Source organism: Dysidea avara, chromosome 4 (genome assembly GCF_963678975.1).
Source record: "Dysidea avara chromosome 4, odDysAvar1.4, whole genome shotgun sequence".
Taxonomy (NCBI): domain Eukaryota; kingdom Metazoa; phylum Porifera; class Demospongiae; order Dictyoceratida; family Dysideidae; genus Dysidea; species Dysidea avara.
Genome location: NC_089275.1, coordinates 25,270,167 through 25,298,130, shown reverse-complemented (window position 1 = coordinate 25,298,130; position 27,964 = coordinate 25,270,167). Strand labels below are relative to the sequence as shown.

At 38.2% G+C, this 27,964-nt stretch overlaps 2 protein-coding genes across 5 annotated transcripts; one reads left to right on the top strand and one right to left on the bottom strand.

Moving 5' to 3' along the window:
• The first annotated feature begins 19 nt into the window (after nucleotides 1-19).
• Nucleotides 20-27,858, top strand: LOC136254511 (uncharacterized). 4 transcript variants are annotated; one of them, XM_066047230.1, is made up of 19 exons: nucleotides 20-141; nucleotides 598-973; nucleotides 1,358-1,471; nucleotides 1,949-2,722; nucleotides 3,597-3,928; nucleotides 4,086-4,161; nucleotides 6,051-6,131; nucleotides 7,594-7,694; nucleotides 9,900-10,121; nucleotides 12,879-13,008; nucleotides 22,409-22,521; nucleotides 23,488-23,727; nucleotides 23,887-24,294; nucleotides 24,426-24,619; nucleotides 24,731-25,017; nucleotides 25,076-25,129; nucleotides 27,093-27,239; nucleotides 27,325-27,459; nucleotides 27,517-27,858. In XM_066047230.1, the coding sequence occupies exons 2-19, from the start codon at nucleotides 601-603 to the stop codon at nucleotides 27,753-27,755; spliced, it is 4,020 nt and encodes a 1,339-aa protein (XP_065903302.1). In that variant the 5' UTR covers nucleotides 20-141; nucleotides 598-600; the 3' UTR covers nucleotides 27,756-27,858. The 4 variants fall into 4 exon arrangements, with proteins under 4 accessions (XP_065903302.1, XP_065903298.1, XP_065903300.1 ...); XM_066047226.1 differs by having other exon boundaries at nucleotides 1,346-1,471; XM_066047228.1 differs by lacking the exon at nucleotides 20-141 and adding an exon at nucleotides 225-399 and having other exon boundaries at nucleotides 1,346-1,471.
• LOC136253344 (short-chain collagen C4-like) lies at nucleotides 17,229-20,758 on the bottom strand. Its single transcript, XM_066045998.1, has 2 exons — nucleotides 20,500-20,758; nucleotides 17,229-18,196 (listed from the first exon to the last, which is right to left on the bottom strand). Exons 1-2 carry the CDS (start codon nucleotides 20,641-20,643, stop codon nucleotides 17,417-17,419), a joined length of 924 nt encoding a protein of 307 aa, XP_065902070.1. The 5' UTR covers nucleotides 20,644-20,758; the 3' UTR covers nucleotides 17,229-17,416.
• Nucleotides 27,859-27,964: the final 106 nt, after the last annotated feature.

The following is a 27,964-nucleotide window of genomic DNA, read 5'->3' as shown; positions in this document are numbered from 1 at the left end:
TACATCACTGACATAGTGGCAAGCACATAAAAAGGTCATCCCACAACTTCATATCTCATTCTCAATCCTTAATTCCTTTTGAGCACATGTCTGGAAGGATGAGGTGCCTGTTAGGGTGGTCTGTGATCATATCTTGTACTGGTAAACGTTGATTATTGTGTGTTTTACCGTCTATGTAGGGAGAGATGTGATGAAGATGGTTTATGGGTCCGTTTCTATTTAGAGCACATCCCGTATTTTTCAAAAATCACATGCCTCTACTTAGCAGTTAGAGCATTTTGCCGAGTTGGTTCAGGTTTTTGTTGGTCAGAAAGACGTTTTCTGTTGGCAGTGATCCAGTTAGACTAGTTTAGGATGTGAGGAGAACAGGTTCACCCTGACAGTACAAAAGACCACAAGGTAGTTTTCACCTTTTAGGCTTTGTGATATTCAGTAGGTTATGCTTGGACGCCATCTCTGTGAGTGTTTTGTTGTTATATAAAACCATTTTGTGAGCAATATATAATTACAAAAGTGCCTATATAGATTACCTTGTGGAAACTTAGAACAGTGATAATCGGTTTGTTTTCTAACTTGCTGCTGTGTGTATCCTAACAGGTCATGTCAAGTAATGGTGATCATAGTGAAGACGAACGCTCAGTAATTTCAAGCAGTGGCTCAGAGGAATATCTACCTAAGCCTCAGGACTTGCTAGACATCGATTCTGACTCAGCAGATGAAATGAACTTCATTGGAGACCAACCTTCTTCAATCCTTGAGGCTTCAACAATGAACATGATGAACATGGCTTTTGGTCAGCAATCACCACCACCAGGTGCTCAACAATTTGCAGTGGCTATGGCACCAATACAAGCAGGCGGGACTCATGAACAAAGTGGAGACATTTTAGAATTCATGAGCAAACAGTCGAGAATTATTGGCAGCAATATGATGGATGATTCTTCACTTCCCCTCGTAATTTCGACAGAAAATGGTATGTTTTTTGTGTAGTTGTGTATAGATGTTGAGAGTGCATGCTTGCATGGCATGGAGTTTGCTGGAGGAAAGGTAAACACGTTTTTGTCCTACTGTACACTTTAATAATTCAGAATTCATTACTTTAATGTTGCCCAGAGTTTATCATTTTCCCCTATACAGTACAGTAAGTGTTGTTGACGTGTGTCATCAAATTGTTTACTTTGTATAGTACAATGTGCTTGCTACAATATTTAGAAGTACATGTATTGTTTATGGCAGGTAACGTACATGCATGTCTATATGAGCTCAGTTTTACCATTCAACATGTGTGTTTGCATGCATGGTTGTTTATACCACATACAGAACGTAATGTAAACTTCACTTGCAGTTTCTACTGCAGCATGCAGTTCAGGTGCTGAGAAGCCATCAGTAGAACAGCCTGTTATTGACACCTCACAAACAGTGCATCTTGGTCAAGAAGTTCTTACTAAACACTCATCATTGGAAGCAAATGGTGCAGTCTTACATAGTACACACATGATTGTTTACCACACATGATTGTTTACCACACATGATTGTACACATGTGCTCTTCATTGTATATATACTGTAGTATATGGTGCTATACCCAGTACATGTACATGTACAATACTAATGTGATATGGTTCACATTGTGTTTTGTCTGTATGGTTCACAGTTTTTATTTATTTACTTTGTGTTTCCATGTTAGCGTATTGTGTTTCTTATACATAACATGTTGGTACAGTATGGTGATGTAAAATTCCATGCTGTAGGTACAATTTTTACTGTGGAAATTTCTGTCCATGAAATATATAGCAGATTTGGTTGAATTCTTTGTTCATCCTTGAAAATTTTGCAAATTAATGATATACAGTATATTTAGTCTTGAATTATTTAGCCATACTGAATGAAGTACTGTAAGTTACCAGTTTCTAAATATCATTATACTTTGTTTCCATGTTATGTTATAGGTGTTTTGTATGTTGTGTATGGATATCGATGGGTGTGCAAGTGGCAACATATCTCACTGACTATACTGGCTTCCAACAATTACCCTCCTCTGATTCCCTATAAGGACCTAACTACCAAGGTGCTGGCTGATATATCATCACGAGCATTGACTACTAAAGTCAACAAACTTGGTTGTCAGTCTGTGTATCTGCCGGAGGACCATGTCCAGATGTTGCAGCAACATGATGCCACGTTCAAAAAGAGCTCGGGGAAGTTCATGTATCTTGTTGATTTTGTTCGTGTATGTAAACTATATGAGATCAAGATACCAGAAAGCCTTGAAGATCTTTATTCATTGCATTCACTGCACACTTTAAATGATATACAATGTGGAAAAGTTGCTTCGTTGACATCAGAGACATACCAAAATCAACAAGCTGCACGTGTTGAGCAGTCAATGTTTGTAGCACTTGATCAAGGAATCAACATGTCTACTGCAAACTTCAACCCTGGTACTTATATTCCAAGCTACCAGCCAGCAGTGTTTCGTAGTCAGGGCCAGTTTTACTCACCAGAGACCTCTTCATATGCTAATAACTATCAACAGTTAACAGTTACAACGGCTTCATTACCTGTGGCAGGCCATGAGATGTCTCCATTAGTTGGTATAGTACCTACCACTGTGCAGCCATTGAATGTACCACAAATGCCCCAGGCTAGTTTTGATGGCAGGATTTCTAGGAGTCACTCTTCACCAATGAAACCGTCATCGCTGGCGGCATTACAAAGTTCAGGTACATAAAATTACTGTACTGTATGTGTTTGTGATACAGTACTGTATGTAGACCTCTATGTTTTCATTGGCCTATGTATAGTAGAATCATGTGCAAGATTGTCTATACATAAGCAACATATATAGGACTTCACATGTAGCTATTCACTACTAATTCATTGTACATCACATGATTAGTACCAAGTTCGGTTCTTCTAAATTTTGCACACACCAAGTAGCAATGTTGTACGTACAGTATTCAGGTACTGTATGGCTTGTGAAGTACTATACAATATGGCTGAGATAACTACCCTCAATGATTTATTGTATTCCTAGAGCCATGTGTTATTAATCAAGCCTATTGGTACAGTGTAACTGGTTTGTCACTTTAAACATTGTAACATACTGTAGTACCAATGGTAGAGTGTAGCCTGTTTGTGTGTGTAGTGAAAACTGGTCCATCAACCAGCTATGATTTCACTTCTTTGTTAAAAGATAATACTTCACATATTTGGTTCATTTATTTTGATATCCTGTTTAAATTTGTACAGTTTGCAGTAGCCATGCAACAGTCTGTATAAACATGGTGCTTGTGATACCAAGAGTACATAATAATTCCCTACTCTATTATTATGTACTCTTGGTGATACTCACAGTAACCTGCAATCTGGTGTATAGTTTTTCTCTAATTCAAGTCCAACATAGCTAAAAGCTTAGCAAGCATGTCTGTTGAAGCAGCAACAAGTTGTTTTGTTACTCTGTGTGCGTGCATGTACTTGCATGTGTGTGTGTGCGTGTGCGTGCGTGCATGCACTTGTGTGTCGTGCATGCACTTGTGTGTGTGTGCGCGCACGCACGCACGTGTGTGTGGTGTTACATACATATGCCACTCACAGATTCTAGCAATGAGATGAAATACGATGCTCGTAGTCTAGTCACTCCATCAGGACAACAGATTACACCACTAGTACGAGATGATGGCTGCTACTTGTGTGCTAATGACATTGTCGCCATTCTACCTCACTTCAGTCGCTCCTTCCTGGAGAAGAAGAGAGGTATGAGGTACTTGAATGCCAACAGACTTGAGATTGAGCTATTAAAACAAAGAGGACTTGTAGCAAAGAAGGCGTGCAGGGCAGCTCTTTACTCTGCCAAAACCATCGTTGACATGTGCTATTCCAGTTCAATACAACCTCCCAGCTTCTTGGCTGATCTTGCCAGTGGAAAGGTTTGTCAGTATTATTATATTTACAATGACTCTTGGCATGTTTAATTCTGATTTGCATATCCTAATGTATAGAGAGTAACTATAGTTAGCTGAACATGATGCAACTGTTGCACTATCATACTATATTATAGCATTGTCTTTCTATATTTTTATTTAGTATCCCGAGAAGACAGTTACACTTGATAATCTCAAGGCTGTCATGGAGCATATTAGGCTGTCCCAACAACGAAGTGGTAAGCAACATGTCTATGACGAATAGTACTGTATTGTCTGTATAGTGGGAAATTTTCGAAAGGTTAAATTTTCAATGAAAGAGTGCTTGATTGTAAGTTAGAAAAGATATTTTTGAAACTGATCCTCTTTACTGCTCCACACTTTAGGTAATTAACTAGAAGGATCCGTGAACTCTGCGCACTAGTTAATTGGAGACAATGTATAAGTGTAGGTTAGAGACCTAGTACAAGGATCTTTGTGGATTTTAAAAACAAAGTGAAGCGAGGTTTTTAAATTCCATGAAGATCCGAGGGTGTGGTCTCTAACCGACTTATGTGTTTTATATGGGCATATAGGTGGAGTCATTGTGGGATTGGGTTATATGACGTTCTGAAATCGTCACACTGTTAAAATGATTGTGGTGCTTTTGTCGACGTGCTAAAAAGATCGAAGCTCGCACTCCTTCCTTTCACAGGTAATTAGACTTGGATTGGACACAGCTGGGAAATGGCAGTAATCAATAATAATGTCAACCCAAGTTAGCGGTAGCCAATGCCTATGGTGTCACAATAGGGTAAAGAACACGTGTGTAGCTAGTGTAGATTTCTATGATGGGATTGAGTTGTCACAAGTTGGCCTTCAGTGGCACCACAGTAGTACAAAGAACAGACATGATGTGGGCCACACCCACTTTACATGTAACACAAAATAACGTTTCTACAAGGAAGCTTACCAATTTACAGTAGGTCTTTAGTAAACTCCATCCATACTAGAAACAGGTGGGCACTAAACAGAATTTTCCGTGGTATAATTTTCTGTGGTATTTCTGGACTTCTCTGTTCATCATAGGGTACGATGTTCTCCCATAATCGAATTCTTTTAGGCATGCCTATAAAATGAATAGAGTGGTTAACTACTGTACAGTGTACATGTTGGCCTGGGTAATTGATCACCCACTGCAGGCTATCAGCCTGAACATGCTTGGAGGGAGCATTGCAAATCAATGATCAAAAGTTGAGATTTGTGATGCTTGAGGTATTTTCTGCTAGCAGGTTTCTAACCATTTTAAGAACCTGCTAGCAGGTCTCTTAGTGGATTTTAAAGACCTTATTATCCTCCAATGACCAAAGCATATTATTATGCATACCATTTTCTAACAATGGTTGTGTTGATCACATATAGTAGAATATGCAGCTCGGTTAATCATTATAAACACCCATCTAGAATCACGTCTAGTTACTCTTCCTCTTTCATAGCTTGTTTGATCTTACTGCTAATCCTAATGGCCTGTGGATTGAGCCATGACTAGTTGGTTTTCTTAGCCTTTCAGCTGTTTTTACTCAGGTTAGGATAACGACTTTCTCATTTTTTGTTGATAATTTAACCTTTTGAAAATTTCCTACTACAGTATACAATAGTTCATTGTTTGTACAGTATGTCATGGACCATGTAGTGGATATGTACTGTACTTGGCGATCTGTGTACGTATTATGTAGTTGTATGCTTGCCATACACACATGCGTACATATACTGTATGCATATGCAGTGAATAAAGTAGGAAACAAAGGTACACTTGGTACAACTTTGAAGCACATTTATGTAGTCTGGTTAACCTTGTTATTGCAATTACAACCAAGAGAACTCAACATGTAACTTCTCATATTACTCAAGGAGTGCAGATTAAATTTCATACCCTATGTATACATACAACCTCCCCTGAATAATATGCATATTGATTACGTGAGTTCTTAAAGTTCAATAAACAGAAGTTCGATAAACAGGGGAAAATGTTGTTAGTTAAGAATTGAGGAAACATCAACTGAGTATAATTGACAATTTGCCTCCCTACAATTGGACACTGAATATATGGCTACATCATAATGTCATAGTGTTTGTGTCACTTTTACAGGAGATAAGGCTGAAGCATCTCCTGAGCACAAGAGAAGTGGTAGTGAAAAGTTTCTACCAGAGGATAACAGTCTGGGAAATGGTGAGGGCTGTAAATTATTTTACGACTCTCTTTTATGTCTTCATTCATGTGTTTGTAACAGAATTCACAGTAGATATGGTGGTATGTAGGTGTTTTACACTTTTTTTGCTAATGAATTGCAGGTAGCAACTTTGGATGGTTGCTGCAATCAAGGGAAGGTTCGGCCAACTTTTGTGGCGATGATTTGTCAGTAGCAGCATACAGAGTACCCATTTATGGTAGAAACATTTCTTGAGCATTATCAAAGGATACGGTAGTACTGTTTAAAGAGGGATCACCCCAATATTGAGCATAATTCTGCCTCTAAAAACCACCCTTAAAACATCTTAAAAGGCAAAAAGTACCTTTGTGGAAGAGTTTATTTAAAGTCAAATATTAGTTTATTTAAAGTCAAATATAGCATTAAACCTACACATTTTAAAAATTGCCCAAACCTGATTTTTGGTCTGCCTGCCTGATCACAGTTGCACCAAACGACGCATTGTATGACCACCATTTTTGTTACAGTAACAAACTCACTAGTGGCATGTACCTTTTGTGGTTCCAACAAGTGCTTGCCCTCTGCACCTTGCGTTTCCTTTTATCGTCATTCTGCTTGTTGTCTTCTTCATGCTAGGAAGCTGTACTGAGGTATTAATTTTCTGTATCGACACTTAGATGCTACAAATTTGTTTAAAGTGCTACATTACTGGTAGAGGTAAACAGTTGGTAGACACTGTACCTGCATGATAGGACCTTTTACGAACTAACTGGACTGATATCGATAGCGATCAAGCAACATGCCCTGTACAGAAAAACAAGGCGTATCATGACCATGCCCCTTAAATATTCTGTATAGTCAAGTTGCCTGAGGCCCACTCGAAATACAGGTACTCTAATAAAGCAGTCACACTAATACAACAGCCATGTTCGATATTCTAGTAAAACAGTCACATGTGCATATCATAGCTGTACTAGTGACATTAAGAATTATGATTTTAAAAGTGAAGTACAGTAGGGATCCAAACGATAAAAAGTAGTTAAACAAGAAATGAATGATGGTTGAACAAATCAATATTGGGATTTTCCCACAGAGATTATATGTATGTATGTTGTAATACCATCATTGTTTGACTACTTTTTATTGCTTGAATCCCTACTTCATTTTTGCCTTCACTGAGCTCCGGCTGCTAATGTGAAAATGAACATGTACTGTACTATATGTTTCTAGCCTAAATTCAAATTAATGATTAAAGCCTTCATAAAACACATGTTCTAGCCCATATCAACGTGTGTTGTTGATAAACACTTTACATGTTTAAACTTCATATCACTACTAGTGGGTAGCCTGTATGTCAGAAAATGAGTGAATTGATCATTATTATTTCTGATCAGCATATACATGTAATTATACAGACTATATATATATATATAGCTACTATATAGTTTACACTGAATTACAAATATGTTGTACTGTACGTAGATGTTAGATTGTGCTCATTGCCATGGGGATCAGTGGAGCTACACCTCCTTCAGCCACCTGAGGGAGAGCCATACATATCAATAACAGAGATCAGTAACAAGGTATTGTGTGTGTGTGTGGGGGGGATATGTGTACACGGTGATCAACATTAGAAGGCAGTTTCCATGTACCACACTAGAGCAAAGAAGTAGAAACTGCTAGGACAATGGGGTGCTTAGAACCCATGTTATGGACCAAGACAGTTACATGGGGATACATTTGTAAATTCCACATTTGTCAGACCCACACAATGTCAGATCAAAAATGGAGCCTGGTGGTTATGGTGTGGTTGTTGGCTCATATAGTGTACAGTAGATTGTAAGACAGTTGTCAGTTACAAGTCCTTTTGCTGTAGTATCATGCGAAAAACAGCCAATCAGATACATTGCAAGAATTTGAAAAAGTCTGGCCGCCTATCATTGGTTGGTTTTCACATGAGTCCCATTCAGAATTTTTGTATGACTGATAACTGACAAGCAAAACAGTGTATAACAGTGTATGAATAAGAATTTCTTTAATTATAAGCTACTTGTAGATGTGTTCCTAAAACAGCAAGTTTGACAGTATGTTTTTCAGAACTATATATAGTCAGAGGAGGTTGGACACGCTCTAAGTGCCACCTAAAATATATATGTACTGGATCTACGAAAACCGGTCTTATCGCCCAAGACAGGAAGTTTGATTTTTTCACACAAACACAAAGCTTTATGGATGCACTATCAAATTTCACTGTCACAGTCAACCAGAGTAAAGTAGTCTGCTTTTGCTACAGTGTAGCTACTTTTTTTCAAGCACAGTGGCAAGCTGTACAACTGGTCTGGGGTCTTGATGGAGCCCTGGCCAACCAGGAGATGGTTGTGCGTGACTGTACAGCTCCGTGGTATTGGACAGTGACCTGTGCCATAGATTTCCTTTCATTTTTGCTAGTTTTGAGCCCTGAATGGCCCATAACTTGGCCTAATTCATCCCAAAATGTTCCTCTTCAACTTTTAAATAGCATCTTGCGCCCCCCCCCCCCCCCCCCCCCCACCTCTCACCCCTTTTGGAGCTCACCTGATGCAGCCAACCTTGGTTTAAAAACTGTCTAAAATGGCGGGAAACTTAGCTGTTGACTACTTCTTCAGTGGATGATTTGGAAGGTAATAAATAATAGTTAGACGTCAAGAACCAGGGTTCTACGGGATTTAGAAAGCTCGAAGGCCCTGAGGGTTTTCTAAATCCCGTAGAACCCAGTGGTTCTTGACGTCTAACTTATTTAGACTATAACTCGTTATTCTACCTTGAGTTGACAGCTGCTTGTAAATGAGAAATGTATGGCTAATTACTAGAAACAAGCCCTCTACACCTCCCTACATGGCGGGACCTCGGACCTCAGCGTGGCTGGCTGTTGCTACCCATTTAAACGCCCATGCGTTGCTAATATTACAGGAGCATGCTATGTATCAAGTACTGGACTCAGCGACTGGACTACACTCTTTGTTGCTGTTGTTGTGCCTCGACAGCTGCTTGTAAGCAAGTAATGTAGTGTTGATTAGTACAAACAAGCCCATTACACCTCCCTCTAATTCAGCACGGCTGTTACTAGCCATTTAAACGCCTATGTGTTGCCAATGTTACAGGCGCGTAATTATTGTGTTTCATATCGCCTCAGAGTGTGGTCTCTATTGGACATGAGCATGGCTCTACGAGATTTAGAGACCACGTTTTCAGCCAATCAAATTTCACCATCAAACTTGTTGTAGTCTAAGTTGTTGTAAAACATGTGAAAATTTGGTCCACCTAGCTATACCAGCATTGGCCAAGCTACGACACTCTGAATATTTAAAACCGGCATTTCTCAATACTTTTAAATGGGCGATAAGACCTGTTTTCCCAGAGACAGTCACATATTTCCATTAAATTGTTTTATTTGATATTTCATGTGACCCTCAATAGTCATGATACAAAACTGAAAAACTTGCTGGGATTTGTTACATGTAGATATTCAGATTGTGCTTCACGTATGCTTCAAGGCTGTACTTCGTTTTACAAAGCACTTGGTTTGTGGGTGAAATTAATATGCCATAGTTTGGTTCATGCAATTTCACCAGACTTGTCACATACGCATTCGGAGCAATGACGCTTCACTGCATTATACTAACATATTGTCCTCCCCAATAAAACAATTTTTTATGTAATTTATTAAGTAGCATGTTCAACCTCCTTCGGTATATAATTTAACATGATGGTACAGATCAATAGAATTGTTTCTTGATTGTTCTGTACAGCTACTTCATATTGATGCTAAGAGGTGTCAGCAGAGACGTCAGAGGATGCAGATGCACAGCATACATGCTACAGTACATCAGATGCAGTTACTGAGGTCTAGTGGGGCCCTCAAGGGAGCCTACTGTAAGCTGGTCAAGATCACTGATGCTGTAAAGTTGTGTAAGTCATTTGGACTGGGAGTACCTGATAATGTAAAGGCAGAGTGTCAGAATTATGAAGAGGTAAAGTGAAACTTTAAGCTGTCATATGTATAGTGTGTTTGATAGTATGCTACACATTCATCTGCCAATTAGTTGCAGTGCCTGAGATTATAGTTAAAGATTGAGCTTGAATTTGCCAAAGTTTATTTCGCCAAATGCAATTAAAGTTTTATGAAGTTTAGCAAAAGTCACCAAGGTTTCACTGTAGTCAATGCCTACATTTTAATGCTCACTTTTGTGTGTGTTTGTTTCCTGAAGCAAAAAATTTTCATTACATTCATTCAGTCTGCCATATCTCCAGTTTCACTACACATCTGCTACAAAACTGCAATTTCTTTCTACACAGTGGGATGAGCTTTAAAAACAACATACGCCCTACCACAGAGATCTGTATTTCCCAAACTAGTTGTCCATCACCAAACATTTTCCATGTTAAATTTAAAGGTTAAGCACTACTTTCAGCTCCAGTTACTTTGTACAGTGCAACTATACATTTGGACGCTTACTTGTGAATGAAAGTCGGTATATCCAAGCATAAGACCTCGTAGTTTTGTAGCAGTTGTGTAATGAAGTGATACTATAGCTGACTTAGAGTTGATGGTTTTGTTGCTGTCTGATTGTCCAATTCTAGTTTGCAATAACAATAGTTCATAATACAAGATAGTTCTCACTATTTCTTTTATTATGAACTCTTGGCAATAGTGTGGAGTTCCTACAAGGTACTTTGTAACCACTATATAACCCCTGTATATCAGTAAAATGTTTTGAATATATTTTTCGCTTATTCCATTACAGTGGGACCTTCATTATCTGAACACCTGTGTGCCAGTTCAATCATAAAAGTGCTCAGATAAGTGAATCTGTTCGAATAAATGAAACCCAACAGGGCCGGAGGAGGTGGTCTGGCCAGTCAGACCGCTTTTTCAGGATTAATGAAAATATATATATCCGAGTCGAACGCTGATAGGCACTGGCCAATTATGCTGGTGTGTTTTTTGGGAATGATAGATGCCTAAAGCATCATGTAAGCATTGTCCATTAGAATACTTACATCATATTGTTAAATCCTTCCCTGTGACAATCAGTCATGGAAAAGATGGAAAAGATTGAAACACTCTAATAGAACAGTCACCCTAATAGAGCGCTCAGGTATTTACTGATTATTAGTCAACCGCTTTATGAAGTTAGCAAATACGAAATATAAATAGCTTTGCAAGGAGCGTACATAATTGGATGAATATTTGAGCACTGCAGCATAGCATGATAGGGAAAGATTTAATAAGCATATAGCTTAGTGCTTAGCTAGCTATTCACTGAGTTGTGACTTCATTTAGTTATATAGCTTTTCAAATGTTAGTGCTGTATGCATATCAGTGTTAAAACCGGGTTGGGTCAACCAGGTCACATTTTCTCCGGGTCATCTGGGTCCGACCCGGTTTACAAATTTATCCGGGTTTGACCCGGATTGGATCACGTGAGAAACGAAATTGTTAGTTTGACAATGTGGAAACTATCGTGTAGCTCTTTCGTGAGCCACGCCCACTTATCGAGTTACAAACATATGCTCAGCCACGCCCATTTGTTAGTAAGTGCAGTCTGTAACACGAAACTGTGTCCGTTGTTGTATGCAAGCTTGCGTGGAGCCATGCCCACTAATGGATTGATGTACGAGTTGTACTTGTATATAGTCTAGTCTTGCAGCAGGATAAATACTTTTGTGAGCCACACCCACTTTAATATATTGGGAAATTGTAATACTAGGTATGCACGAAGCTACACCCAATTGCTGTCTGTAAACATACAGTAGCTACGTGGAACCAAACTTTTAAATTATAAACTTACCGGCTTAATTATCACATAACTACTCATTTATTCAAGACGAATCGGACGCTCAAAACGTAGTCTCACTCGCTCAAGACTACCTGAAACATAGCTCTTATCGCACGCCTCTGCTTTAAGTAATCCGGATCAAATCCAGGTCTGACCTGGATTGCTATCCGGGTCATCCAGGTCAGCAGTAGTGACCCGGTTTCAACGCTGATGCATATAGTACAGTAGCTATAACAAAAGGGAACAATACTGTATTTACATGTGCTACAACTGTATAATGTAAGAAATTGTGAACACATGATGTAGCGACATGCTGTGAGTTTATTTTTCAGTAATTTACAGCTGAAAATAGTCTCAGATTTAATCTGAGCATGCAATTTTGAAAAATTTCCTGATGGAGCATGCCTCCAGACTCCCTAGCATTCACATAACAAAGTGCTCAGCATTTCATAGTGCCTACCCTTCACTTTAGAATTGCTTCCTCCGGCCCTGCCCATTCCATTTATATTCAGAGCTCTGTTCAACTACTCTAATAGAACATACACTTACTCTAATAGAACATTCACCTAATGGCGAAATACTCTAATAATAGAGCGGTCACTCATACTGTTCGAATAATCGAGATTCAGATAATCGAGGTCCTACTGTATTCATCTATTCCATATCCACTTTTACTGGAGTCCCCATGGTACTGCGTCCTGCAGGGTACTATAGTCCTGCCCACAGGAGGATTGACTTGTAGCACCTGAGTAGTGCCCAGGTGGCCCAGTGTTCACTGATTAGGTATGACTATGTATATGTAGTGTATATGGCATCTGAGGGTTTGCTGCATTTTGTGTACATGTGCGATGCACATGCATGTATGTGTGTGCTTCCCAGCAGCGTGATGTGGAATGTGCATGTATTTGGTATACCGTATGTATAAAGTACACACATGTACCACTACAGGTTCCAGTAGTGAAGCAAGAATCGGATGGAGACTTGACAGCTTCAATCAATGATATCAGCTCACAGGAGGAAGATGGCTTGCTAGCTGACAACATGAGTGAAGGGATGGATAGTGAGACATCACAATCTGGTACGTGCAAACTCTGTTATGTCAAATAGTTCAGTATAATGATGAAATGTCTACCTGTGTGCTATATGCATTAACTGTTACAGTTTTGTACTGTACATTGGGAAATTTGCGTGTATGCATGTATCTGTTGCATTGCTGAGCATAACATACTTTTTAAAGTTTCCATTCTGCTGATGTATTGTGCTCTGTCATATCTAACAGAATAAATGGTGTATTAATTTAACCATAGATAATAGAGTAAAGGGATAGGAAACGCAATAACGTGACGTCACAAAATACGTACATTTCTATTGGAATTCCGTGTAGTACGTCACGAACATACTCGTTACGCTTGCTGCGCTTGTATCAAAGAGAAACAAATTGTTGTAACGACAGAATTTTGTAACCAACGACTGTGAAACTTCGCTACAGTGAACTCAAGTAAGTAATCGAGGGAAATAGGATGGTATCAACCCTCAAGGAAGTTATACGCAAAATTAAAGGAGATTGAAAGTGAAAAAAACGGCCCAAAAATTACTTTAAACCACTTTACTTTCTTCGTAAATATATTCTATCCTTTTAACTGTGATAAACCTATTCCTTACCATTTAACAGAGGGAACCAGAGGAAATATCGGAGCAAAACAGGAACTGTTGCTTGAAGAAACGACTAAGTATCTTCCATTTTTAACCAAAAGTTTTAACCATCTTGCAGTACAACGCAACGGTAAAAGACTGTGTTGGTGACACGCCTAGCTTACCACAAGATTCGAAAGTGGAACCGGCTATAAAAGAAGCGGTATGGATGAGGCATGAAGGTACGATGAGTGAAAGTGTGACAGCGTGTAACAATCACGGTTAATGCGATACGCTTTGTTACAAAATCTACGGTCTGAATTCTCTCACCAAAATCTCTCACATAGACCTAAATACTTACTGTAGTCTGTTGGATTACTATTTACGCTGCTTAGAACACTAATTCTCACAAAACTGTCTTGTCCTTTCAAGTCACGCGTAACGGAAATCAAACCGGAAATCGCTTGCGTTTCCTATCCCTTTACTCTATTATCTATGATTTAACATAGTAGTAAATTGACAGCATATACTTAGACTCTATTTTAGGTTGTGTTACTGTAAATCTCACCTTGTTTTTTTAAAATATACTCCAGTCCAACGTCTTAGTAGTAAATTGATACCATATATTTAGACTCTATTTAGATTATTTGTGGTGGGTAATAAATATCCCACGCCTTCAGGCACAATATAGCAAGTGCACAAAACATGATGTTTGAGAAAGCTTAACCAATGAGTACATACAGCTGTATTCCTTATGAGCAATGATGCAGTAAAGGTGCATGTAAGTATGCATGGTTGGTTGGTGTGATGCTTGTATTAATACGAGAAATTCTGCCACTCTGTCGCATGCCACTGGAAGAGGTACCTAATCTGAATGTAGATTTTTTAGTGGAGTCTGGAATTTATATACCCTCAGGCCCTAGCTGCACTCAGAAAGTCTTGGGCTATTGGGTTTATAAATTCCATATTGTGTCCTTATTGTACAGTATGCACATTAGAGGTTGTAAGTATATAGTGAATAGGACTATACCAAGCTGAGCAATCTCATTCCAATTGCAAAGGTGGCAGCCAAGAAATGGCTGTTACGATCTTAAAGGCATTGTCATTTTAATAATGATGCCATCATCATACAAGGAGCCCATGTGTGCCGCAAAACGCTTATGGGCTCCTGGTTAGGTTCATGCATAGCTACATGTAGTTTTCAGGATTGCCCGGGCACAAGGTGTAACTGTCCCCATGCAAACTACTTAACATGAGCCCATCGCTGTGGACTCTTTATTACATCTTTACTTTCAAAAACTGTTTAAAAGTGTATACATGTACTGTACCTATAGCTAGCTACAACTACTATACACTGCTGATCGTGCAGCTTATTAGACTAAACTATTACTGCATGAGTGATGTAGAAGCTAAAGCTAAACAATGATGGACTGACTTAACCTCCAGCCCTAATATTGGACTTCTTTTTCACTCTTCTGTCTATGTACTCTACTTGCACATAACGCTTTAGCGTACTTCAGGCATAACAACCACAGCCCCAGTATCAACTTCCTTTTACACTCTTCTGTCTATATACTCTAGGGCCTACCCAAATAGTGAACCTAGTAATGGGGTTTATTATTAGATGTCTAATGGTAGACTGATGAAAGACGAATTCTTACCTTAAGCCAGTCATGTATAGAGACGGGAGGAGCTGGTTATGGTACCCGGGACTAAGGAGGATCATTGTTTATTCAAATGAAGTATGCCTACAGGGGGTGTATAAAGCGCTCAGAGTGTGCAAGTAGGTCTAGCTATGCCCTTGCATGTTACTATTGATATCAACATCATAATAACCATTTCACCACCTTGATTTCACAACTTTTTCACCATGACTATTTTAAATGAAGGCCGCACCCTTTTTCAGCTTGGCTGTTTTGATGTTTGGGTATACAGTGTAAATATCAGTTCCCATTTGCAATTGTTTTTTGTTGAATGTTCTATTAGAGAATCTAGAACATGGTTGTTACCAGTGTGTGAGACAACAAGTGCTGGCAACAAGAGAACAATTGTTATTAACCAACCTACTAGCAAATGGGCTAAAACTGTTGATCCTTGTGTGGCATTGCAAATAAGACATTTTAAGCTGCTGGCAACCGAAAACATAGAATTTCACATGTAAAAGAATCCCTAAGTGCTAGGCATGAAGGATAACAAAAAAAACATGATGTTCAGTATCCTCTACCAAATTCTCTCATTATTGAAATGTCGACTTCATGCAAGCATTTGTCAATCACTAGCACTTCGGGCTTCATCTTTCTCTTACTAGTACTGCTCATCTCACGCTGCACAGCTACTAGTGAATTTGTTTAATAAGTGTAATAACAGAAGCCCACTAAGCAGGTGTGTAGGGTGGGGCCTGTGTGGTTGGTGAGGTTTCAACACTATTAGTGGTGTTCCATATAAGGTAATTTTGAATTTCAGTACATAACCTCATGGAAGTTTCACGCTCCTTTGTATCTTCGGCATTTATATGCTCCTGTTGTTACACAAGCTTGATTTCTGGTTAAATATCAAAGCACACTTTCACAATGATTAATTGACCTGTATAAATACTAATTTTCAGCTCATTTCCGTATGCACTTTACTAGCAGGCATGACAGTAAATAGTTGCATCTTGATCATGCACTTGTTACGCATGTTTGGTTGAACTTCTACAATAGTTATTCTACTGTATCTATGGAACAGTTTTAAGCTTATTGGTTCGGGTGACCCTGTTAATGTGACAGAAAATCTGTCCTTGTGAATGATTTGTCACATCTCCTGTACATGTGAATGTTACTGTAAGTGAATTCACACTATAAAGTTGGTACTGAAATTTATACCATTGTGCTGTACAAAAGAAGAAATAACGAGGAGGCTTTGGTTGTGTATATTTCAGTATACGGCTGGAATAGTTTTGTATCTTTATAAAAGTCATCTCGTCATCCCATTCTGTGTAAGGGGCACTTAACTACAGTATGTATACATGAAACAGTGTGTGTGTACGTACTGTATGTATGTTGTTCTTGATCATGTGTCATGATTCCTTAGCTTAGTTTTTTTTAAAACAGCCATTTTGATTTCCCTTGCTCACTGTTTTATTTTACTGGACCTATCAAGACTAGAGCAGGCACGTACAATTAGGCACCAGGTATAAGAAAACCCGTATACATTTATGGCTTACCAATAGATAATGTATGGTGAAAACTTGATGGCTTATGAATTAAATGTCGAACATTTGAATGAAAAATTTAAAATATTTTTAGCTGGTCAAGTACAGTACGTGTGAGATCTTGTGTAATTACATCATCAACTAATTAATAAATGTTTAACGTGAATGTACTATAGATATAATACATGCAGTTAACTGTTTGTTTGCAATTTTGAGGATTTGATTGAGGTCATGCTACCTCTGGAATCATTACTTGGTAAACGATTGATCAAAGTCTCAAATGCTTTTGGTATAAAATGCAACAAGAGGTTTGATGCTACATGTGCAGAGTAGCATTGGTACATTAACCCAATGACGGCCAAATTCTCAAGGACCACTAGCTGAATTTCCGTAATACTATCCAATACATGTATAATATACAAACTGTTTTAGCGTAAATGTAAATACAGTCAAGATTGCAAATAATACTTACAATGATTGTACAGTGGCTACTGAAATGAATAACTACAGTAGTCAACTAATATACACTACATAGTTTCGTATTATGTGAGTCACTTAGTACACACTGCACAGGTCAGCTCCTTAGTTTCTTCATAAGGAGGGCATGGAAGAGTACTTCCACCTCCACATCTTCCTTCTACTGGAAAGAACCTGAGACTGTCTACAGTAGGTTAGCAATGGATTCAGCAACTTTTTTCATTGCCACATCTACACATGAGTATTGAGACCTGTAGTGATTTTGGTATTCGCCTATCAGGTATCCATAATACTCAGTGGTCCAGCCATTGGGACAAGTGTATTGTGCTGGTATCATGTAGAGTGCTGTTCTGGTGGGTACATAGCATACAGCACAGGGTACATCAACATCGTCAGTGTTTGGTACAAGAGGATTAGTCCATTGGTACTCTGCCCCATACATATAAGAGTAGGCACTCTGTGATCCAGTTTGATATTTGAGGTAGTTAGGTTCTAAAGGTAAACACTGTGGGTTACTACCACCTCCTTTCTGGTATTGTGCTGGTCCTCCTGCTCTCCCTGAATACACCAGCTTTGCTCCAGTACTAGGACAACAATCATGACCCCATCGAACATAGACTAGTCCTCCTGCAGGTTCTCCCTTTGATCCTGTAGATCCTTGATATCCCTTTGATCCTGTTAATCCTTGATCTCCTTTATCTCCATGAGGACCAATATCTCCCTTGATACCCTGTACTCCATCATGAGCATCTCTGCCATCCCTGCCCTCTCCCTTTGGTCCTGGGGGTCCTTGATCTCCTTTTGATCCTCGATCCTCCTTTGATCCTGGTGCTCCATCTCGACCATCTCTACCTTGTAACAGTTTTATAGTAGTTTTGTCTGATATAGTTTGTGATGATTGTGCTTGTCTCTTCACTATTTCATGATGACCAGTATTGTCAGTTGTTTTGTATTGATCTTTATACTGTCAATAAAAATATAACTGTGCTGTGTCTAAAAGACTAAGTGCCCAGTTTTACAGTATTTACTGTTGTGGAGTTTGCATAAACTTTTAAATACATAATATTATACAAGTTTTAGGTACCTGTATACTTGAATTGTAACTTTATGATTAACTGTTAGATGTACGACCCAAAACAGTGATTCATAATCACCTAGCCAAGGTGGTTATGTCATAATCCCTGAAGGGCCACTGAAATATCTTACAGTGCATGTCTTAGTAATTCAGACAATGGCCTACGTGCATATGCTAAAACTTTGTTAGGACACATTCAATAGTACTGTATATTAGGGAATTTAGTGGAATTTCTGTTAACTGACTAATTGACTGACTGATGTCCTCAGACAAGTACAATGTGATAACGGTTAAGACTACAGGCTTGATTTTTCACTGTTAAATGTCAACAGGTGCCTTTTGGCATACTGCACACAGTATGTACAATGCATGCACCATGGACTTGCAGTACCTTTGTCTTCCTTTGTGTCCTGTTTCTTTTAGCTATTAGCTCAAAATGTCAATTTGCGATAGCACTCGTGGTGGCATCCCTATGTTTATTATGGGAATCATCCATATTGTCCGCAGTGACTGGATTGATTGCAGAGGTGCTTGTATATATTGTTCTTCATTTGTATTGCTGTGTAGCAGGCTGAACATGGAAAGCATAATGTCCACCTCACTTTTCTATAGTTGGGGCATACGTTCAGATGAAATCAGTTAGTGGCACTGTTCTTTCTTTTGATGCAGTATGTACCAGTCTTAATTATGTTACAGAATTCTAAACAACTACAAGGAAAAATTAAAATGAAATAAGGAAGGTTGCCATGGACATTTAATCCCTAATTCAGTCATGCAGGGTATAGACTGAAGGAGGGATTAAAATTAATGTCCGCTTGCATATCTACAAGTGTAGGTGACCTTTTTAACTTTTTCCTGTGATCCCTAAGTGAGCTTAGCATCTCAATTTTTTTCATTGTACTTTTGCTAATCTTTGCAGTTGACTTTGTTGATTTGCAATTGAATTTGTCACTTTTGCAATCACTTTTGCTATTGAATTCATTACCTTGGCAATTGAATTCGACAAGCTTGCAGTAGAACAGGCACTATTGCATTAGAACTCTCACATTTACAGGAAATTACAACTAATCGGTGAACACCAGGCTAACCAAGAACACTACACATAGCAGCTGAAATGGTTGTTGGAACTTGTGGTGCATACTGTATTTACTTGATTTGTGCCATACCCTCAAATAGTACCACAATACGGTACTATTTGAAGGTCTTTATCCTTGTTTCTGAAAATAATTTAATTGTACCACACCCTCGAATGGTACCGCACTATACTTTCATAATTACTCTTTCATACCTTTAGTATTAATCTCCATGTTGATTTAAGGAAGGTATTGTCCTTAAACGGGTGTCACATAATCAAATTTCCGGATATTAGTTAGTAAATTGACCACATAGCACGAGGCGTGACATGGTTGTGCTACAAGGACTTGAGTGAAAGAAAGGTCTTGTTTAGAAGTAAGTAGCAACGTGTTGTGATTGTTTTATAAAGGTGTAATGTAGAATAGCTATAGTAGTGGCAAGTTTAGAACATTAGTAGTGCACCCTCGAATAATACTGCAGTGCGGCACTATTTGAGGGTTTTATCCTTGTTTTTGAGCAAAAAAAAACTAGTACCCCAGGGGCACAAATCGAGTAAATACGGTACTTAGTTGTATTCAGTACTTAAATGGTCTACAGCATGCTTGATAAGGATTCCTACCACTGTAGTTCACTATTGATGAACGTTATACATACATGTATGCTGTCAGGTGTGCAGGGGGGTATGACACCTCTACAAATCACGTACACCCTTCAGCTACCAAATCACAAATCAAAAATCTCGAATGATTTTGCCCATGCAAATGATTTAACTGCTTGAGAACTAGTGAATTTTCACCTCTGAAAACACTAGATGTCCAGTAATTCATTTAGAAATGGCTTCATACAGACATGGATGTATGCCAACAACAACTTAATGAAAGAAATTTGCTTCTATCTTGACCTGTAGAACAGACAATCAGTCATGGTGAAATTTCCTACAAACACTACTAATTCTAATGCAATAATGTTCACCTAATTCCAATTGCCAAAGGCGATGATGAATTCTACTGCAAAAGTGACAAATTATTGCAATCGGATGAAGTCAATTTCAAAGGTAACGAATTCAATAGCAAAAACTTGTAATCTAGCTAGCTATTTAAATGTAATGCATTCTTTACCTTCCCATCCTTGTTCAACAAGACATCTATAATGATATTAAGTTGTTCCAGTTGTAACTGTTGATCACTGATCTGTTTGTGTTGTTGGATGATTTGTTGTTTGAGCATCTCAACTTGTTCACTCTGGTCCAAACTGTACTCCATCACTAAGGACTGTAAGTACCAACCACCAACAAACACAACCACCAGACATACTACTGATAATGGGACACTAAAATGTGCTATAGAAACAGATAGTTTGTTCTCACTAAGCAACCAAGGTATCTACATAATTAAGTTTATGGCTTCCATGAGGCTTATGGCTTCTATGAGATACTTTATTTTTAACCTTGTAACTATGTTTTCCAATGTATTTCTCTTTGTATGCATGTTACTCAGCCATAATGCATGGTACCTGCTGAATGCTATTAACATACAAGTACGATAGCCCAGGTAAAGCACCAGGATCACCATGTTCTCAACTGATACAATTAACGTACATGAAATACACTAGAATACAAACACACATACTGTACATACGTGTATCATTCTTTGCAGTTCTAGACATCGGGGCAAGCATATCACTCCAGAAGGAGTGCTTTAGAAGCAGTTTTTCTCATTGTATGTACATGAGTCATGTTAGTGTCAGCTGTTTTCTGTACTGTATGTCTCCTTTGTGTGTGTGCGTGCGTGTGTGATCAGCTGTCACTCTGTACCTAATGGATATAGCTTGGCAACTGGTTGAGTTGTCATGATGTGTGCAGCCCAGATTTGACCATCATTGCCTTTGATGAGGTTTACAACTACAGCTACTGTAGTTTTGACCTCCTTGTGCACAATCTCTGGTACTTATCAGTTGCTTGCTTCTTGTAATACTCTCCTAAGTATTCTCTCTTCCATTGTGAGGAGAACTCTCCAATTAACTGGGTAAGTTTGTCAGTTCTTTCCCTGATATCCATGCCATCAACGTAACTTTGGGGAAATTGCTGTACCCTTCTGCCATAGAACAGATGTAAGTGAGGGCCTTGTAAGTCAGAATTCACAAAGTTGTCATTTAACATACTGTACTCTCGATTTCTACTACAATTGTCTGTAATTGCTGGAAGGAAATGAATGTTCTGCCAAGCATCTTCCTAATTGGTTATTTTGTCAATCCTATTAAATGCCCCCAAAACCCCCTGTGCCAGGGAGCTCATTTGAATGAACCTCCAATCAATGCCTTGACATCCTACAGTTTCCTTGAGATATTGAGTTGGGATTTGCATCACCGTGTTCACCATTAACTGGGGCATTCGGTGAAGTGCAGTTATATCCAACCATGCTATCGAGCAAGAAGGCTTAGAAACGATGACGATAAAATAACGTTTTACCGCAATGTACAGTGTAAAATAAAAAAACAATACATAACTCACGTTTGCTTCGTGAAACAGAAACAAGATGTTCTTACTCTCCATGAAGAGATGAATCCAGTAGTGTATTAGAGTCTTCTTTCTTTACTGAAGCATGTGTGTATTAAAGATTAATTTTGTAGCATGCATTTTTACCCAATGTATTTCAATGACAGATTTTTGCACTGCAAGTCACAAATGTTATCAGTTCTTTCATTGGCATGAAGGAACTATGTATTCTTTTTCTACCTGGCATGTCTGACACCTTGGGCAAAGAATAGTTGAATGCAACTACACCAGTTGAATACAACTACACCGAAGTAGCATAACAAGTGATGAATATATTTATTTCTGTGCCCAAAATAGTCATTCCACCATTCCAACCAATGAAATATTCCAGTGATTTGTAACTGCCATTGAACAAAGCTTCAACCCTGGCACAAACACTGTTATATCTGACCTATTGTCAAGTCGCTGGTTGATAATGTGATGGCCTGTTTGTGGTCGTTTAGTGGTTATATGTTGTTTTCTTATTCTTATAGGGGTGGGATCATTTCAACACATCAAATGGGATAGGGAGGGTACAAAAGAGATTGTAATATACACTTCCACCAGTGGAATCCATTACTGTGGTCTACATGAACTGTATAGTAAGGTAAATATTTGTATGTATGTCTGCTAGTTCCTTGCGTGCGACAAAAATAAAATGTATAAGTTAAGAACAGTGTGCAGTGATGTAAGTACTTATGTAGAGAATTTTAATTTAATTCTAGATGGTGTGCACTTTTAAGAATTTTGTTGTGCATGAGGGGCGTGGCAGCTGTTTTGTTCACAAATAAGGAAATGGCTGCCATGCCCCTGAAGAATGAAATGGCTACCAGGTCCCTTTATGAATGGGTTTTTTACAGTAATTGCATGCAATTAGTGCTCGTGACATTGCGTTTAGGCAGTACTGTGGCTAATTATACTGTACACTGCTATGCTACTGTTCTCGCAATTTATTTCACTTGTCTAATGCTACTGCGTGAATGATATAAAAGTTATTATACCTTCTTATCTGCTGCTTTTTGATTACTTTGACTCATCTGTCTTTGTACACAGCTCTTTTTACTCCAACCTGACCCTGAAATATGGCTTAATTCAGTTACATGTATCTCTCACTGAATTCATTGACTTGGTTGGTGCTGGTGGATAAGTTCATTACTTTAGCCCCACCAAAAGACTCCTTGTTGTTGCACACAACTCAGTAATTTTGTGGAACAATACGCTCTCAAAGCATACCCCTCTCCTGCTCCATTTCCTCCTTCTCTGTTCATGTGATGTTAAATAAAAATTTAAGTCCTAACTTGTGATGTCCTTAATTGTTAACAAACTTCAATCTCAGTTGATAAAAAATTACCATTTAACTTATGTCAAACAATAACCCATCTTCATTTCACAGAAGACTAGTGTTTTCCTTATAGTACAAAGTGACCCATCATACTTTCATCCTTGAAAGGTAACTTAAAAGATGAATCACTGTTAGTACAATGCATGTCAGTACATCCATTCTTATGTGTCTTATTGCATACAATGTGTTTGCAGTTTGTGATATGAAATGATAGCTATTGCACTCACTCAGATTCTACAGAGCACAGTTGAGAGGTTTAGTTTGAAGACTAGGATGCGGAAACTGGGAATACGCAGTATTAGAGCAGCACCATTAGTGAGACTAAAACTGATTGAGTTACAGTCATTACCAAGCCATTCTCCTGTTTGTGCTCTAATACTTTTAAGTGAGGCAGAACATTTAGTGAGATCTTTTCACCTGCCAGTACCTCAACTGGTGTATGAAACATTCCTAAGGAAACCAGACTCCACAGTACGTTAATTACTTAGCACTTGTGTATGTAAATACAGTATGTACTGTATAATATCATTAACTCTTGATAATATACACACATTTTTTTTTGTGCATGTAAATTTAATGTACCAGTATAGACCAGTTGCTGTACATGTATATAAATTTGTTATATTCCAGTCCAGCACTGCAGCTGATTCTCTCATTGTGTCAATTCCTAAGAGAACTCCAACCACAGAGCTGACAATACCATCATCACCTGGCAAACTTGTTATTGATTCTTCATCTGCTTCAGTCAAGCCTTCTGGACTGGCACTACAGAATATGGCTCGTAAAATATCTCGGAAAAATCACAAGATTGCTCAGCAAAGACAGCAGGGTTTGTTTTCACAGAGACGTTGTCCAAGTTGTGGCCATTTGACACCATCTTTGAAGAAGCGATGTTTACAGTGTCAGAGTTTTCTGGTTGGCCGGGCTTGTCCTTCCTGTAATGAACTGAATCACAACAGAAGTATCTTCTGTAGTAAATGCCACACCAGTCTTTATCCTGACAAGTCAGGAGTAAATGTCAAACTAGGCACCATACAGGTTAGTTATTCATTTGATACTGTATATGTAGCCACTGGTGGAACATACTACATAAATACAATTTGCTACCTATTTTGGTGTTGCCTAGCTATGATGAATTTATTTTTTCCTTTGTCATCCTTGCTCCACAGATGGCGTCATCATCATCTCAAGCCACAAACATGTACTATTCATCAAGTCAGCCAAGTAGTAGTGGATTAGTGTTACAACCTCCAATTATCACTCAAGCTCCATCTGTACTAGCTGCTGCTCCCATACCAATGACAATTGATGGTAACACTTCACCACAGTCTCCTAAACTACAATTCACAGCACCTCCCATAAGGTAATTACTTTACTACAGTATGAAGAGTATTATATGCTACAATATGTATACTGTACAAGCACATACTGTACACATGTTCAGAATTTCAACTGGATTCATTTTGTGTTATAGAGCTGCTGCACTGAAGACACTGTTCCCCACTGACATTGGGGGAGACAAACAATCTCCTATAGATGTTGATTCTAGTAAGAAATTAAGTAATACACAGCTGAGGGCTTGTCCAGAGTGTTCCCAACCAAATCCAAGAACAGCAAAGAAGTGTCAGAAATGTCACAAGCCATTACAAGGCAAAGCTTGTCCACAATGTGGCAGACCCAACCACAGCTGGGTACCTTCGTGTTACAAGTGTGGAGCCAGCCTGCCTACTTATCTTGGAAAGACTGGAAAGAGACATTCAGGTAAGAATCTGTACTGGTATGTAGGGTTGTGTTAAATCTTGACTATTGTTGTTCAAAGGTGTAAGACATATTCCTACATTCTATAACAACTATGTGGTAGTGGAGCAGGAAGGTATGTTTATATCCAAAGTATTTCAAACATGTGAAATGCAATTACAGTGGAGAGTCATTTTTAACCTACAATGACTGTTCTATTAGAGTATTTTTGTCAATAGGTGTATGTTCTATTAGAGAAATTAAACAATTAGTTTTGTGTATTTTTTTGATTTTATATACTTTTGCTATACGAACCTCCTTCCCCATAGTAGTTCAGATAAACAATTTTTCACTGTAGTCTATACTGTACCATAGAGTCTGGTCATTAAATGAATCTGCTTAACTAGTTATAGTTATAACTAGAGGTGGGAGATAACAAAATTTTCACAAGACAATTGATAGTAATGAATATATCACGATAATGATATGTATCACAATAGTATTTAAATGACAGATCAGTAGTTAGCTGCTTGTACAATTGAGAATTTTGTGGACAAACTTACTAATTTATACATTGTTTACACCTAATCGTTTCTCCTTTCTTGTGAAAAGGCAAAAAATGGTTCATGAATAGAACTACTTAGTAGCCATTTAGAAGTGTTACATCCATCACGATACAATTTGAAAGTTAATATCACGATACTCGATATATTTTTACTGTTTCCCAACTCTAGTTATAACACACCCATGAGGTTTATATCTGAATTGTAAACACGACAACCAAAGGCCACAGGACTGATTGTGGAGTTGTTTACAAATCAGATACAAACCAAATGGGCGTGATATAACTGATTTGTGGTATGGGACGTTCGCAGATCAAAGGTGCCCATTTGTAACACAGAAGGAACAAGAAAGTAAGGCTAATATTGGCTACTGTGGAACGCTGTGTACAAGGAATGATTTTACTACCGCGATAATTAGTTAATTTATTGTTAGCTAGCTTATTCATTAGTAATGCATTTCCTATGCAAGAGCACAAGGTGTAGATTGGTGCTAATCACTCCAGCCATTGTACTGCTTCACATCATTTAAGATGGGTATAACTGAAGTGTGTTCTTGAGTGGCCACTGTGCAGCGCTTTAATATAATAGTCTTTGGTTAGCTTAATTTATCTGCAGTGAACTAGTGTGTGATATACAAGTACAGCCCAGTAGTTGTACTGCTTCCCATACAGTGCTATGTGTTTATTTTGTTAGTCCTTGGATGTATTAGCCAAATTCATTGCTTTGTATTGTGTTATTCTAGTGTTTAGTTTTCGTTTGATGTCTTAATTAGTGGCCAGACCATGTGGCCAAAAGGAGGTACTTAGCCATGTTACAATTATTTGTAAACTGGTTTACAACTGATTTGTAGCATGACGGCAGCCTTTCATCTGCCCACACACCATACTACAATTATATGTGCCTAGTAAAAAGTTTTCTTGTGAGTGTTTTATGGATTCACTCTCTTGGGGTGTGGTGTGATTAGCAGTCACCACATGTGCCAATATTTGGAATCCAGTTTCTGTCATAAATTCCATGCTTGCTAATCTACAGTATCATTGGCTATGAAATTTTGAACCCCAAAAGTTGACAAACCTGTAGCATATAGATGCACCTTGTGTTAGAGCTTTGTGTTCATTTGAATGCGTTTATCAACCATGATTAAGTACAAGAAATGAATATGGACTTAACAACCAAACTCTACAGTACACTATTCCAATAAAGGGGAAGTCACTTCTGCACCACCATTTGATACATTTTGTGACCAGGATCTAGAATTCCGATAGTCATAATTTTGCCTTGATCATTTGATTTCACCTTTTAAGAGCCATGATTAAAAAAAACTTTGTAAATTTTTAAAAGTAGCTTTTACAGGTGCTTGATTGCTTTTTTTTGTGGATGTCTTGATCACTTAATTCACTGTATAATAACTCTTGATTGCTTGGTTACATTTTGATCCTGGTCGTAAGTGTTTCACCTACAGTAATAGTATAGAAATAACTACCCCTGCTTTCATTCTTGATACATGAACGTTTCATATTGTTATTTGGTTCACAGAATCTCGTGTGCCGGTTAATGCTTGTGTGAGGTGTTATGATGTTAAGTTGAATGGAAGTTTCAAGTGTGGTCGTTGTGGATGTACCTTCAAGACCAAACCAGCTAATGACACTAGTTCACTACCACTGGAGCCTCCACAATCAGACTGTAAGTGTTCACAAGTTATATTAATATTTCTTTTATGAACTATTACATCATCTCACACTGGCTTTTGTTTAAAATATTATTTTAGTGTTAGAGCAAACACTTTTGGTTGATTTTGGAGTAAGAACTTTAGATCTCTCTTCTGATGAGGTGCTGGCAAAGCTCCAAGAAGTGTTAGCTCATTGTGAAGATGAACTTCATAAAGTAGAAGAATCTAGCAAAGGTTCAGATTCAAGGAAAGATCAAAACTTCACTGTTTAACATGTTTTTTTTCCCTCAGATGTTATAGAAGAATATGAAGAGATTCATATGAAGCGACTGAACACAATTGACACTCTTCATAATCTGCAGGCAGAGTTGGATAGTTTGGTTGAACACTCAACGTCACTTCAACATTCACTAAAGAAGTACAAGGATAAGACTGAACACTATACACAAGTTATCGCCCTCTACCCTGATAAAATAAAAGCAATGGAAGAAAAAATTCATGACAAGGACGATATTGTTAACAGCCTCTAGCCAGAGTACATAATGATATTGTAACGGATGATTTTAATGCACACCTTTCTACGTTATATTTTACATATGTAAAATACATAATCAATATAAAAATCCTAACTCATTTTCAGGAAGTAAAAGTGATGGATGATTAAATCATCTAAAATATTTGATATAACAACTTTACTTACTGGGAAAGGGTGGGTGGGGTGGGGGTAAGGGTACTTAAT